The 16160-nt window shown below is 35.9% G+C and overlaps 1 protein-coding gene across 2 annotated transcripts in view; it reads right to left on the bottom strand.

The window, feature by feature from the left end:
* Nucleotides 1-691: 691 nt before the first annotated feature.
* The window catches only part of SLC30A5 (solute carrier family 30 member 5), a 35642-nt gene continuing 20173 nt past the window's right edge, over nucleotides 692-16160 (bottom strand). Inside the window, exons 7-16 of one of the 2 annotated variants that reach the window (XM_059418003.1) lie at nucleotides 15410-15486; nucleotides 14996-15166; nucleotides 14027-14315; nucleotides 13644-13852; nucleotides 12456-12613; nucleotides 11431-11560; nucleotides 7547-7748; nucleotides 6694-6920; nucleotides 2975-3103; nucleotides 692-2349 (exon numbers count right to left, since the gene is read on the bottom strand). In XM_059418003.1, coding sequence (XP_059273986.1) covers nucleotides 2179-2349; nucleotides 2975-3103; nucleotides 6694-6920; nucleotides 7547-7748; nucleotides 11431-11560; nucleotides 12456-12613; nucleotides 13644-13852; nucleotides 14027-14315; nucleotides 14996-15166; nucleotides 15410-15486 — 1763 coding nt within the window. In that variant the 3' untranslated portion in view covers nucleotides 692-2178. The remainder of the gene's footprint in view (nucleotides 2350-2974; nucleotides 3104-6693; nucleotides 6921-7546; nucleotides 7749-11430; nucleotides 11561-12455; nucleotides 12614-13643; nucleotides 13853-14026; nucleotides 14316-14995; nucleotides 15167-15409; nucleotides 15487-16160) is intronic. The other variant, XM_059418004.1, reaches the window with a different exon arrangement.

The following is a 16160-nucleotide window of genomic DNA, read 5'->3' as shown; positions in this document are numbered from 1 at the left end:
GGCATCCCTAAAGTTAATTCTAAGTGGAAATCATGAGCTCCCAAATTGATAATATAGGAAAAACAATGGCTAGAGAGTAAAGGAAGAGGAGACAAATTAATAGGTGTGGTAAACCACCACCACCACCCTTGGGGCAAATGAACTGTTAAACAGGCTGCTGCTTCCGGTATTATTTTGAACTTATTTATACAATTTAAATACAGTTTATCTCTTGGGATACTGATTTTAATAGGAAAAAATAGACAAATTGAATGCAGGTTTAGAATAATAACAACTCCTCAATTTTACTGAGCCCTTTTCAACTTTAAGAAATTTTTTTTTCCAATTCATCTCACATACATCATTCCTTTTGCTCCTCATAATCCTATGAATGTGAGCAAATTTTATTCTGGTTTTATGTACCAGGGGAAAAAAAAGATACCCAGAGAAGGATTTGCCTGAAGTCACAATGTTTGTAAGAGTTAGAACCCGCACCCTGGTGCTCTTAATACTGGTTTCCCTACTTCCAATCTGCATCCCCTTCAGCCCATGCCCTATGTCTTGCCTTATCTCTCATCACAGTAACTTAACTTTTCTGCTGTTATATGCCTCCTAGGACATGGCAATTTTAATAACGATGCAATATGTATTGTACCTATCTACTTAAAAATTTTTTAACATACCAAAATTGCATTAAAACATCAATATGCAATTATTTTCCCACCACTCAAAAAGTTTAATTATGTATTGAAGATTCTGGACCAGAAAATGTGTAAGGATAAGACAAAGAATATCAAAATAACTTGTAACAAATTTCTAGAACCTCTCACATATTAAAATTGTTAAGATAAAAATAGGATTTACAATACATGTTTGCCATTATGGTATAGTTAAAAAAATAACACCCATACTAAAATTAATTCATCCTACTTATCAAAATTCCTATTATATGAATGAAAATATTCAAATGCTTATAAATAGGTATTCAAAGTTTCTTTTGAACATTCTTTGGTGTTCATAAAACTGCATATATTATTATAGATCTCTTTATCATACATTTTTTCAGACTATACATTCAGTTTAAATTGGAAATGAAAAAATATAAATTAGATATTGTTATAGAAAGTAGTTACAGGGTAGATATTTTGATTTCATGATGCAAAAGTACTTACGGACAAGATTTACTTACTAAATTTAAAATAACTACCTATTCTTTGACACTTCTTATAGATCCACATGTCCCAGAAATTAAAAAAAGAAGCTGTGTTTAAGGCAGAAAATTCAAATGTGAGTTGACATTATTTATGATTCTCTCAGCTGGTTGTTTCACAAAATATGGAGCTAAATGAAAAATGAGAACCCTCGCATTGCTTGGATCCCAGCTTGACAAGCAACGTGGAATGGCAGATGCATAACAAGAAATGGAATATTCTACTTCAGAAGAAGAAGACAAGTGATCGAATAACATGCACACAACTTAGTATAAGTTCTTTACCCTAATAAAGTAATTATTCATTTGCAAATATTACCAAAAGTAAAAAAATTTATTTTACAGAGTGGTTGGTTTTTGTAATACATCAATAATGTTATATACTTCCCTATTCTCAATGCTTGTCTCATTTCAGTGGTTGGTTTCTCCCAAATAATTTAGTTTACATTTAAAGTGGCAATACAGCTTTTACTTAATGGATTTAAGTTATAATTAGAAACCAGTTTTATATACAGAAAATCCATAAATATAGAACTTTTATTCCTATTTTATCCTAGGGCTATGCAAAAAATTGACTAAAAATTTTTCATTTGGGTCTTTGTAATAAACATGTAAATACATTATTTACAATGGAGATGCTTTCTGACAGAAAGTAAACACACAAGTAATTTTGGTCTTCATTAGAATCCATCATTATATGTTCATTTTTGAAGATGATGTGATACATCATGTTCACTCAAATTTTAAGATTCCTGTTATACACATAATTCAAGTAATTATTTTACTTGTACAATTAATGCTTCGTTCTGTATTTAAATTTCCTTTAAGAAAGATTCCTTGATCCAATAGCAGGGAGCTTTAGAATTTTTTTCGAATACAGCAAATGTTTCTGTACAATTATGTGCAATTTTCTTCCTTCTGGCAATATTATAAATACCGAGTAAATTAATCTTCATTGTTCATATCCCACAGGTAATTCTTGAGTTATCTCACATGATGTAAGTACCATCTTTGTAGTATTTCATGGACTCCATTTGTTTTGTCATAGCTAGAACATCATGAAATCCAGTACTTAGGCCAGACATATGTTGAAAATATGCCTCTTTTTCCACTTGAATTGTTAAATTGTTTACTCCAGCATCTTTAAGTATTCCTGTAACCTGTTATCAAAACCCATACATTTTAAAGCATTTAGATTAATACATTTAGTGCATATCTTATAACTGAGATTACATTTTTTTCATAGCCACAGATAGTCAAAGATAATCCTCAAAGTAATATTTATTATTTATTTGGTCAAATGTTAGCTATATTTCTTTAGACGGCCAAATTACTGACCTGACATTCAAACTTGAAAAGGGAAATAGCTTTTGTTTCTAATATGGTAGGTTTAGAATAGGAATATAGGGAACTGCTTTGATCCTTACTTCCAATCACAGCGTTAAATGCTGCCAACTTGACTGTAATTACTGTTAATCTAAATCTGTATTTATAGTAATTTATTTCTGGATAATCGATTGGGAGCCAATGTGGATCATAAGTAAATTTTTTTACATTCACTTAAGCCTGTCATTTAAGCACTAAAACTTAATTTTATTTTAACCATTTTGGGCTGGAAAACAAATCTAGACATAAAAAGTAAGTTATATTATCCTTGAACAGCTAAAAGATTGGTGTTTTTGAACAGTTAATTGATTACTCAACTGTGTAATTTATAATGTGTCCCAGTTTTTGCATGAATTAACTCAAATGAGATTACTTTAATTACAGACAAAAGATTATCACCTGCTGTACTATTCTTTGTTCCAGCACATCTGATGTCACCTGTATATGAATTGTTCCTGCCACAACACTGGCTGAATGACGCCAAAAATGAGGGTCTCGGTATGATATTAATCCTTCAATTTTCTGTATCTGTCAAATAAAAGAAGAGATGATGTAAATGGACTTAAAAAGCTGATTTACTTAACAGAAAGCAAACTTTTTGGTCCAAGAAACTACTATTAAGCTGATTTTAGTAAAAAGATAATAAGGAGAGCAAAGAAGTAAGAAAAGAAAGGGATAACTTGTTTGAAGTAAAGGTGCCTAAAATATTTTGAAATGGGAATGATGTCAGGGAAGACAGGTCTGAACAGGAAATGAATGGGGGTGACAGGTGTCTTTACACTCAACAGTTGCATACCCATTTTCACCTCTTTAAGAGGTACTGTGCCTTTTCTAAACACTGGATATTTTGAGTGGACTACCTGGTTTCCTCACATTTATACACACATTCATATATTAATGGTTACATAAACATGTTTAAAAGATATCCTCTATGTTTAAAAATGAACTGATTAAGTAACAGATATTGCATACATTGTAACACTACATGCATTAAAAGTGTATGACGGTATTTATCAACATGACATAACTAAATGGGGAAAATTTTGCAAAGCAGTACAAAACAGTTTTTGCCATTTTTATTTTCAAAATAGCTTTAAAAATTTTTAAAAAGATTTTCTTTATTATTTATTTGAGAGAGAGAATCAGGCTCTGTCCTCTGAGCAGGGAAGAAAATGTGCTTTTCCATATTAAGATATTTTGAAGATGGGGTGCCTGGTTGGCTCAGTTGGCAGAACATGTGAGTTCAAGCTCCACACTAGTGGCAGAGAGTCCTTAAATAAAAACAAGGCAAAATAAAACAAAAATATTTTGAAGTTGGGGCGCCTGGTGGCTCAGTGGGTTAAAAGCCTCTGCTTTTGGCTCAGGTCATGATTTCAGGGTCCCGGGATTAAGCCCCGCATAGGGCTCTCTGCTCGGTGGGGAGCCTGCTTCCTCCTCTCTCTCTGCCTGCCTCTCTGCCTACTTGTGATCTCTGTCAAATAAATAAATAAATAAATATCTTAAAAACAAAACAAAACAAACAAAACAAAGCAAAACTTTTTTTTTCTTTTTAGTAGGATGTAGGTGAGAAAACTTCACAAATTTACGAAAACAGTGGGTTAAGATGTTATTTCTTAAACATTCAAGATATTAACTTCTCATCAGCAGATCCTAATTTAACATGATATGGCAAGGGTGCCTGGGTGGCTCAGTTGGTTAAGCATCTGCCTTTGGCTCAGGTCATGATCCCGTGGTTCTAGGATTGAGTGCTATGTGGGCTCCTTGCTCAGCGGGAGCCTGCTTGTCCTTCTCCCTCTGCCTGCTGCTACCCCTGCTTCTATTCTCTCTTTCAAATAAATAAGTAAAAATATACCCCCCCAAGGTTTTTATTATTTGACAGAGAGAGAAAGAAAGCAGGAGAGGGAGAAGGAGAAGTGGACTCCCTGTTAAGCAAGGAGCCCAATGCAGGACCTGATCCCAGGACCATGAGACCACAACCTGAGCTGAAGGCAGACGCTCAACCAACTAAGCCACCCAGGCACCCTAAGTAAATAAAAATCTTTAAAAAAAAATTAGGGGCCCCTGGGTGGCTCAGTGGGTTAAAGCCTCTGCCTTCGGCTCAGGTCATGATCCCAGAGTCCTGGGATCGAGCCCCGCATCGGGGTCTCTGCTCTGCAGGGAGCCTGTTTCCTCCTCTCTCTCTGCCTGCCTCTGCCTACTTGTGATCTCTGTCAAATAAATAAACAAAACCTTAAAAAAAAAATTAAAAGAAGAAAAGAAAAAGAACATGCAAGTCTTTATTTTGGGGTTGTGAGTTTGAGGCCCATGTTGAGTGTAGAGATTACCTTAAAAAAAAAAAGTATCAAATTCTCTTTCTCAGGGTCATGAATTCAAGCCCCATGTTGGTTGTAAAGCTTACTTGGAAAAAAAAAAAATGAGGGGCGCCTGCCTGGCTCAGTCAGTAGAACCTGTGATCTCAGGATTGTGGGTTTGAGCCCCACGATGGGCGCAGAGATCACTTAAAAACATTTTATTTATTTTAGAGAGTAAGAGAGCGAGAGAGCGCACACACTAGTGGGGGGAGGGGCAGAGGAAGAGGGGAGAGAGAATCTCAAGCAGATTCCCCAAGGAGTGCAGAGACTGATGCAGTGCTCAATCCCAGGACCCTGAGATCATGACCTGAGCTGAAGGCAGCGGTTTAACCCACTGAGCCACCCAGGCGCCCTGAAATGCCATTGCTACAAACTGAATTCCATAAATTCCTGGGTCTGTTTCTGGACAACCAATTTTTAAAAAATTGATTTATATGTTTATTGCTGTGCAAGAATAAAACTGTTATTTGTGTTAGTTAATTCTGTAACTTTATAATCACAGAATGGGATCCTATTAGTTAATTCTGTAGTTTTTACATCTTTGTTGTTTTTATTCTCAAGCATTAACACTTCCAAATAAGTCTCTAAGTAATACTGGATTACCTATTCTCCCCCAAAACAAAAACAAACAAAAGAAAAGAAACCCAGGAAAGGCAACTGCACTGAGATTTAAATGCAAGAAATAGGACAACTTCATAATAGTTTCCCATCCAAGAAAAATCTCTCCATTTATTCACTCCCTATTTTCTTTTCTTTCTTTCTTTCTTTTTTTAAAAAAGATTTTGTTTATTTATTTAACAGAGTGAGAGAGAGAGATCACAAGTAGGCAGAGAAGCAGGCAGAGAGGGGGAAGCAGGCTCCCCACTTAGCAGAGAGCCCAATGCGGGGCTCGATCCCAGGACCCTGGGATCATGACCTGAGCTGAAGGCAGAGGCTTAACCCACTGAGCCACCCAGGCACCCCTCTTTTCTCTTCTTTCAAAGATTTCATTTATTTATTTGACAGAGATCACAAGTAGGCAGAGAGGCAAGCAGAGAGAGAGGAGGAAGCAGGCTCCCTGCTGAGCAGAGTCGGATGCGGACCTCGATCCCAGGACCTCAGGATTAGAACCTGAGCCAAAGACAGAGGCTTAACCCACTGAGCGACCCAGGCACCCCTCACACCCTATTTTATATGTATGTTAGTTATGTATGTATGTATGTATGCATATATGTATGTATTTACTTTTGAAAGAGAGAAAGAGAGTGTGTGTGTGCACACACAAATGGGGGGCGGAAGGGACTAAGAATATTAAGTAGCCTCCACGTGGAGCCTGATGCAGGGCTCGATCTCACGAGTCTGAGACGATGACCTGAGCCAAAATCAAGAGTCAGATGCTTAACCAACTAAACCTTTTTATGTCTTTTAAATAAAACTGTATTTTCTTAATTCATATTTTGCACATTTCTAGTTGAGTCAACTTACTCAATTTCAAATGCTATTTTATTTATTTATTATTACTACTTTTTCAAATGCTATTTTATTTTTTTTAAAGATTTTATTTATTTATTTGACAGAGAGAGATCACAGGTAGGAAGAGAGGCAGGTAGAGAGAGAGAGGAGGAAGCAGGCTCCCTGCTGAGCAGAGAGCCCGATGCGGGACTCGATCCCAGGACCCTGAGATCATGACCTGAGCCAAAGGCAGTGGCTTAACCCACTGAGCCACCCAGGCGCCCTCAAATGCTATTTTAAAAGGAAAAAATATAGTGAATAAATTACACACAGTACCTTTTCTAAAGCAAGATGTAGCTCTTTTTCATATTCTGGTGGCAGTCTCAAAAGTAGAACCTGACAGGCATCTTTAATCAGTGGAACAACACTGAGAAATATTAATATAGCAATAAAGAGAGAACACAGGGGATCAGCGATGAACCATCCAAACTGCTCTATAAGAACTGTGGATACAATTACACCAATACTGCCAAGTGTGTCTGCCAAAACATGTAGAAATACACCTACAAATAAAATATGAAAACATTAAAAATTAAAACACATCTCGATCTTTTATCCTTTTTATAAATATTACTGGGTACCTACTACGCACCTGATTTTGTTGGGGATAGTACTTAAAAAAACACGGTCACTGCTCTCAAAGAATTCACGGCACAGTTGTAAAAAGAGAAAGATATAGGGAACTACAGCTCAGACTGGTGAATTTTATGATGGTGTGGTTTTCCTAGAAATCACATAGAAGCCAAGTTCTGACAATACCCAAATTAAATAGTCACAATAAATAATTCAACACAGTAAATAATACTTCCCCTATACATTTTATAGTAAAATAAAAATTTCCTGGTTCTTTTGTAGTGAAAGTTCATAATGACATAGTATTTCCCTTCCAAATAATTTTTATGCAAAAGTCACTATGAAAAGGACTCTATAATACAATTATCTGATTAAAATAGACATTTATGAAGAAATGTGAGCATTTTCTAAAGCAGATGGCTTCAGACATTTTTTTAAGCCACAGAGTGTTTCTCTAAAATAAAACTGTAACCAGAAACCCAATATTTACTAAAAATAAGACAGTGTCAATTCAGAACACAGTTGAAAAATAGGACAGTATTTGGCAAGGACTCACCCCTCATGTTAGCATTCATGCCTCTGCCTGCAGATCCGTGGCTGTGACCATGCCCATGGTCACTGTGTCCATGCATATGGTGGGAATGACTGTGATCAGATGAATGACAGCTTCCCTGAGAAGCTCCATGGTTATGGTTATGGGCATGGCTAAAGGCACAGATACCAATGAGGTTTACTATCAGCCCTCCAACTGAGACTGGCTAGAAAAAGGAGAAAAGAAAGCCTTTAAATTTGTAATTTAAAAAATATATTTGTTATTTAAAAGCTACTGTACATCTAAATATGTTTTTCTATTTACAGTTTTCCAAAGTATTTTTGGTAAAATTTAAGTTCAATAAGGATATCCAAAAAAATTATTTTTTAATCTTTTTTAAAAAAATTAACATATATTATTAGCCCCAGGGGTACAGGTCTGTCAATACCAGGTTTACACACTTCACAGCACTCACCATAGCACATACCTTCCCCCAATGTCCATAACCCCACCACCCTCTCCTTACCCCACTCCCTGAGGCAACCCTCAGTTTGTTTTGTGAGATTAAGAGTCTCTAATGGTTTGTCTCCCTCAAGGATATCAAAAATTTTTAAAAAGGAGATTTTAGAATATTTTAGAAGAAACATTTTAACTTTCAAATAGCAAAGTTTTGACAAGTAGAGGAATTTGGACTTGCTTTAATCAATAAAGAACATGTATCTGGTTCATGATTTATGAATAAGTTATACTAGAGTTTTGTTTCATTTAAATAGAGCTTGAAAGTACTGCTTACTAGAGCAAGTATGCACTCTAGCTAAAATCTTGTTTATATTACCAGATGAATTTCAGTTTGTAAGGCAATGATTATAATTTACTAACTAGTAGATTCCAAATATATATAATCTTATTGTGTTTCTTAAAACATAGTAAAATTTCCCAAAGTAAAAAAAAGGTATAATGGAAAAACAAACATGTAATAGTAATCTTTCACTTTTTTTTTTTTTTAAAGAAGTGAATGGAATTATCTTGATTTAATAATGCCATATAACACCCTAAAGGATAAACAAAGTTACCCTTTACTATCCTCTTATAAAATGATTTTGGATGTTCAGGGTGTTACTTAATTTACCATATATTATAATTTCTCCTTTAGAGAAATCCACTTGATTTATAAAAAGAATATATAAAAATAATGGGGACAGATAATTCAAATTAATTTCCAAAGATTATAAGACAAGAGATTCACTTTAGTAAACATGAATGGAAATTATACACTTCTTAATGAGGCTCAGACCATTTATCTGTCTGATTTTAAAATTTTAGTTGGCTTTATGAACTTGAAAATGGTTCCTAAATTTTGAATAAAATCAAATATTATATACAGAGACTCCATCATCTCAAATATTCCTCCTCTAATGATAAATGTTTCATTTGTATAGATTTCATCAGAAAAAAATAATGTAGAAAGTGTAAGCATGTAACCCCCCAAAATCAGTCAATGAGAGAATGGTGTACTTTCTATGCACACACTAAAATACATACATAAACACCTTTTAAAACCAGCAATAATATCACATTATAATGCTGCTTTGGAATTTTTTTTAACTTAGTACAGTTTATAAGTATTTCTCATGCCAGTGTATATAATATGCCTCATTCCTTTTTTTTTTTTAAATAAAGATTTTATTTATTTGTTTGACAGACAGAGATCACAAGTAGGCAGAGAGGCAGGCAGAGAGAGAAGGAAGCAGGCTCCCTGCTGAGCAGAGAGCCCGATGCAGGGCTCCATCCCAGGAACCTGGAATCATGACCCGAGCCGAAGGCAGAAGCTTAACCCACTGAGCCACCCAGGCGCCCCTGCCTCATTCTTTTTATTGGCTATACAGTATCCTATGAATGACAGCTTTATTTCTTTATTTAACTAGTCTTTTCCTTGGTGGACATTTTTTTTGTCACCATTATGAGCAAAGGCACAAGGAATCATGCACCTTTACACATCTGTGCAAATATGTTTTGCAAAAATTTCTATAACAAACATTAAAGGTAAAAGATATAAGCATTTAAAATTCAAAATATATTTCTAAACTGTAATCAAAGCATTTTATTAATATATGCTTCCAGCAACCAGATTCATAACTGCTTATAGTCATCCAACAATTAATTGCTAATTTCCTACTGCAAGCCAGGTGCTAGTTTAAGTGTTAATGAGAGAAAATTCAGGTCCTAAAGATACTTCACTTATATCTTTAGTTGTGGAAGAAAGACAAAGGGTTATAAGTCAATGTTGCTTTAAAAAAAAAAAAAAGATATAACAGGAATACTGAGAAAGGGAAATATACAAAAAAGTCTTTGAAGAGGGATATATTTTTTAAAGATTTTATTGATTTGACAGAGACACAGCGAGAGAGGGAACACAAGCAGGGGGAGTGGAAGAGGGAGAAGCAGGCTTCCTGTGGAGTAGGGAGCCTGTTGCAGGGCTCGATCCTAGGACTCTGGGATCATGACCTGAGCCAAAGGTAGACGCTTAATGACTGAGCCATCCAGGCGCCCTGAAAAGAGGGATTAATGGAAAATATCTCACTGGAAGAGACATATCAACAAAGTCCTGACAAAGGCTGGAAGGCAGATGTGAGGGAAGGGCATGCCAACTACAAGAAATAGCATATGCAAAGGTTTGAAGGTCCAGGGAGAACATTATAAACTACTACAATCAACAAAGTAAAGCCTTTAAAGTGATAGTATTTTTCTTTTCTTTTTTTTAAAGATTTATTTATTTATTTGACAGAGAGAGATTACAAGTAGACAGAGAGAGATTACAAGTAGGCAGAGAGAGATTACAAATAGGCAGAGAGGCAGGCAGACAGAGAGAGGAGGAAGCAGGCTCCCTGCTGAGCAGAGAGCCCGACGCGGGATTCAATCCCAGGACCCTGAGATCACGACCCGAGCCGAAGGCAGCGGCTCAACCCACTGAGCCACCCAGGCGCCCATAAAGTGATAGTATTTTTCTGATTCTATCTCTAATATTTTGCAAATTTCCTCAGGTATCTATAAAGCACCTCTTTTTAAAAATGAATTTACTTTTATTTATTTTTAGATTTTTAATTTCCTTTTGACAGAGAGAGACATAGCCAGAGAAAACACAAACAAGTAGAATGGCAGAGGGAGAAGGAGGCTTCCTGCAAAGGAGGGAGCCCCACGCAGGGCTCAATCCCTGACCCAACCCAAAGGCAGATGCTCAACAACTGAGCCAGCCAGGTACCCCTATAAAGCACATCTTCACAGAAAAAAATTTAATAAGTCAGAAAGAAATCTTAGGTTTTAGACTGTCATATAATATTCTAACTAAAATACCAGCAAAAAGGATTAATTTCTAAGAGTCAGCGGCATAAATTCAAAGACAAGATAAGAAATTATGTTAACTTAGAGGTGCCTGGGTGGCTCAGTGGGTTAAGCCTCTGCCTTCAGCTCGGGTCATGATCTCAGGGTCCTGGGATCCAGCCCCATGTCGGGCTCTTTGTTCAGTGGGGAGCCTGCTTCCCCTCTCTCTGCCTGCCTTTCTGCCTACTTGTGCTCTCTCTGTCAAATAAATAAATAAAATCTTGGGCGCCTGGGTGGCTCAGTGGATTAAAGTCTCTGCCTTCGGCTCAGGTCATGATTCCAGGGTCCTGGGATTGAGCCCCACATCGGGCTCTCTGCCTGCTTCTCTGCCTACCTGTGATCTGTCAAATAAATAAATAAAATCTTAAAAAAAAAATAAAGAAAAAAATAAAATCCTAAAAAAAAAGAAATTATGTTAATTTAAATTAAAAAATAAAAGCTTCCTAGATCAGTAACTACAAATAAACTTCAGCATAGAAAAGACTGTATGGGGTATGAATAGAAATTCAAACAGGAGAATAAAGACTTACTGTTAACATGTGTGTGTCTAATTCCGGAGGATCAATTAATCTAGCCACTGACTCCATAAACACAAAAAAGGCTATTACCATTAGAAAAAGTCCATTAATAAATCCAGAGAGAATTTCTATTCGGCCATACCTAAAAATGTAGAATATATTTTTAGGAAAGAAAAATGACAAATATTTTTAAAGTATAAATATTATTTTAAAAAAGAGGATATAAGTCCAAATTTTCAACTACATACATAAATAATATGATCACAAAATTACCAAGATTTTAAATATCATACTAATGCTGGAAGAGTCTCTCTGTACTTTAGTTTGTTGCAATTATAAATATATATTTTTTTATAAATACAAATATTTATCAAAGTCCTTCAATGTTTCCCCTTACATAAAGCCTTTCTTAGCAAGAAGTTCCTTCTCTCCTTTTAATGGGCTCTCCCTTGATGGGTTCTGTACCTGTCATAACATACAGACTGCTTTGTACCAAAATTATTTGTATTTTTGGCTCACCTATCTTTCACAATGTTAACAGTTGAAAGAGCTGAATTTATCAATCTATTCAGGGTAGGTCTTACCAAAATTCTTTGTACAAATCAAGGATTCTAGTATTTGTTGAACTGAATTGTTGATGAAAGGGAATTTCATGCATAGCCTCTTCAAATTTTGAATACTCTTTCTAATGGCAAAGATACAAATGACCATGCACATTCCACTGTCTCAAATAAACTGTTAGGCAAAGAGCTCAAAATCTAACTGATTTTCTGTTCTCTCCATACAAGAGGAATTAGTCAGAGAATATAATCTGGAGCTTACTGCCATTTACTTGTTGATGATATGCTTGGTTTATTTCCTTGTATCTACTCCAATTTAAAGAAAACTAAAGCTCTGAAAAATTACTTTTATTAAAGTAATTAAAAATTACTTATATTTAATTACTTGTATGAGTAATAAAATTTTATTCCCTAAGATGGAATTTGCCCTTAGATTTTTCCATTGTATTATATCACCTTGATGGTCAGTGTACCTACCCATAGGAAAAAATCCGAGTTGCTTTCCATCTACTCATCAAGGCCGCAAAAAGACCCATGACCAAAGCAGAGCAGTCAAAGAGCATGTGAAATCCATCTGAGATCAGACCCAGACTATTGGTCAACACGCCATAGAATAATTCAACAAAGGTAAAAAGCTAAAAAATAAATTTTAAAGAAAAACAGGAGAGGATGTTAGGAAATACTGTCTCAAGAGATTTAACAGAACTTAATCATGAGAATTTTAACCCTTTAGTTAAACAAACTTCTTCTTAAAGATTTTTTTATTTGACAGAGAGAGAGACAGAGAGGGAGAGGGAGCAAGTGAGTACAAGCAGGGAAGCAACAGGCAGAGAGAGAGGGAGAATCAGACTCCCCTCGGTGCAAGGAGCCCAGGTGGGTAGCTCAATCCCAGGACTCTGAGATCCTGACCTGAGTGGTAGGCAGGGGCTTAACCAACTGAGCCACCTTTTATTATGCAAACCTTTCTTAAAGATATAACTGCCACTTCATTTCATTTCATATAAACTGTAAAACAGGGACACCTGGGTGGCTCAGTTGGTTAAGCATCTGCCTTTGGCTCAGGTCATGATCCTAGGGTCCTGGGATCAAGTCCTTCATTCAGCTCCTTGCTCAGTGGGGAGCCTGCTTCTTTCCTGCCTGCTCTGCCTGCCACTACCCCAGTTTGTGCACGCTCTCTGTCAGACAAATAAACAAATCTTAAAACAAACAAACAAACAAACTGTAAGATACTATACTATATCAGATATGTTCATCTTATAAATTATTGAAATAGAGATAGTTTCATTCATGTCTGTAGAACTTAATACACTAGGCTATAAAATGTTAGCAATCTCAGGGGTAGGGGGGTGCCTGGGTGGCTCAGTGGGTTAAGTCTCTGCCTTCAGCTCAGGTCATGATCCCAGGGTCCTGGGATCAAGTCCCAAATTGGGCTCCTTGTGCAGCAGGAAGCCTGCTTCTCTCTCTGCCACTCTGGCTGCTAGTGCTCTTTGACAAATAAATAAATAAAATCTTAAAAAAATAAAATAAAATAGTACACTAAACTAATGCATCTAAAATGCCTCAGAAATGGTTTGCTTAAGTAGTCTGAATATGATCCTGTAATCTTCCTATTACTGAAAGAAAATGTAGTTTTTAGGAAATGTCACAAATATATAAAAATCTTACCAGATTCAAACACAAGAAGTAAAAGATCTGCCTAGAGTCATTCTCCTCAAGAATTTGTTTTAGTGATTCCTTAATAAACCTGGGGATCGATTGGGAGCTATGCTGGAAAGCATCACCCATGAAATTATAAAGAGGTGTTCCTTCAGGAGAATATCCAATTAGGGTGCCTTTCTGTCCTCTCTTGGAAGGAGATGATAAGATGTTGGCAGCTTTTAAAAAAGGGGAAAAAATAACATTAAAAATGTTTTGAAAGTTTAAGCTACCAAAACCAAGATGGCATCTGTTGGCACTAAATGCAAGCCCTGAACAAATTCCCAAACTAAGTAAATTATTTCAACATCAGAATCCATGAGATGAAATTTCCTAAGGGGAAAAATGCTCACACAAAATGAAGAATATAGCGCTCACTACTACTCCTCCAGACAGGACATGTTCAGTGCTTTCCTGGTGTGCTGCTTTGTTCAAAGCTCGAAGCTGGTCTGTTATTGGATGTGTCCAAAAATTTCCAAAAAGTAGAGCACTAATAAAAATGGGAAAGGATCCATAGCGGGCATATTTGGAAACTTCCATTTTGACTGAACAAATGGAATCGACATAGAAATCCAGGATCATGACAAAAAAGATAACTGTTGTGAAAGGCATTATGAGAGAAAACCAAGACTCGACTTTACTCTAGAAATTAAAAAAGAAAAAAAAAATAAATTGTTAGTACTGCACTGGAATAAAGTTCATGTCTTATGCTTTAGTTAATCCCTTTATATTTAAACAAATATTCTAACTCAATATGATTCATAAAATGCTAAGAGCTGTAAAATATTAGTATATTTCCCAGTAACCCCCAAAGTATTAAAAATAAAAGTGCTATGGTTTAATGATTATATAAATTCTAGGTGACCCACAATCCTTGTCTGTAACACACAGTAACTATTAAACAGGTTCTTCAGCGTCTCGGTGGCTCAGTTGGTTAGGCGTCCGACTTTTGATTTCTGCTCAGGTCATGATCTCAGGGTTGTGGGATCAAGCCCTGCAACAGGCTCAGTGTGGAGTCTGCTTGTCCCTTTCCCTCTGCTCCTCCCCCAGGTCACCCATTCTCTCTAAAATAAATACATATTCTTAAATTGATTCCTTTGGGCCACAGGAATAGGATGAATATATAAATGGAATAGTACCTGATTTGTATTTTCTATAAACAGTAAAATTTACCCCAAAATTTTTCCAAAAATTGTCATAAAAAGCAATGATAATTTAAGATACTTGCAAGCTCAAAGTGAAATAAAATACAATGTACTGAACTAAAATTTTTAAGTAAGAGCAAATCATTTTACTTATTACCAATAAATTCCTACTCTTACCTCAGTTGTCACAGAAAGAACAATGACCCATGGGCACAAGAGGAGCACAGAAACAAGATGGGATAAAGCTTGAAGACGTTTGGCTCCACCAACATCTACAGAGAGTTTTCTGGAAGCTGTATGAAAACCAACTTTACAACACAAAGCCAGTACTAGCAACAATACTCCACCCTATGAGTAAAATTAGATAAGTTTCATTAGAAACACACAGCCAATGCTCAATCCTTAAATACATAATATTTGAAGAAATGGAGCTATTAATGTCTCTCTTCCATACCCCACATTACTGAACTACTTAAATGTCAGGCAGTACTGTAAATTACTGCAACTTATTTCAAGTGCACTTTTAAAGCTATAGTTGCTCTACTTTTTTACAATCTCTCGATCACATTAGGAACAAAGAAAAGAACATACCTTGTGATCTGCCACACCTAAGAAGGCAATGGCTGTGTAAAGCATGTGAGTTAGAGCACTGTCATGATGTCCTTCAGCTAAGTGAGTTGCAGTAAAGGAAAAAAAATAACCCCAAATATTAACTCCTTGAATCCTGAAGTCCTCTTATAATTTTAGCTACATTATTTTAGGCTGACAATAGACTAGTTTGGGGGCCCCAAACCTGACTACTTGCCAACAGTTTATTGCCCTTAAAAACAAAAAAATTAAAAATTTAATTTGGGGAAATGATTTACAAATTGGGACGGCCTATATTTCTTTTGTTGTCTCCAAAACAATTAGAATAGCCCTTGAGAAATAGTTGTTAAATTTTAGAAGTCAACCTCCAAAAGTAAATGCATGTATACTGTAAGTTATGACAAAGGGACAAGAGCAAGGAATTTCTTGGACCACTACTGTCATGAAATTAAGGTTGCTCTTTCAGAGAATGTCAAATCAGTCCTAAATCTGTTTCTAAATCACTAAACACATAAACCTCAATAAAGCAAGTAGCAAGCAGAAAGGGGCATGGGTGGCATATCACAAGCAACCTGTTCTGCAAAGTCACACCACTCTCTTTCATTGTAACAAAGTAAACTGTTACTTAGTTAAATGACAGGCTTTATGACAGTATCAGTAACCAGAAGAATCAAAACTGGTATTCTAAGGTCAGCTGAATGGAGTGGGCAAAGGTGTATAGACAGGGAAAAACAAGGCAAGTCTGTTTGTAGAG

Source organism: Mustela nigripes, chromosome 12, assembly GCF_022355385.1.
Source record: "Mustela nigripes isolate SB6536 chromosome 12, MUSNIG.SB6536, whole genome shotgun sequence".
NCBI lineage: Eukaryota > Metazoa > Chordata > Mammalia > Carnivora > Mustelidae > Mustela > Mustela nigripes.
This window is presented reverse-complemented; position numbering and strand designations above follow the sequence as displayed.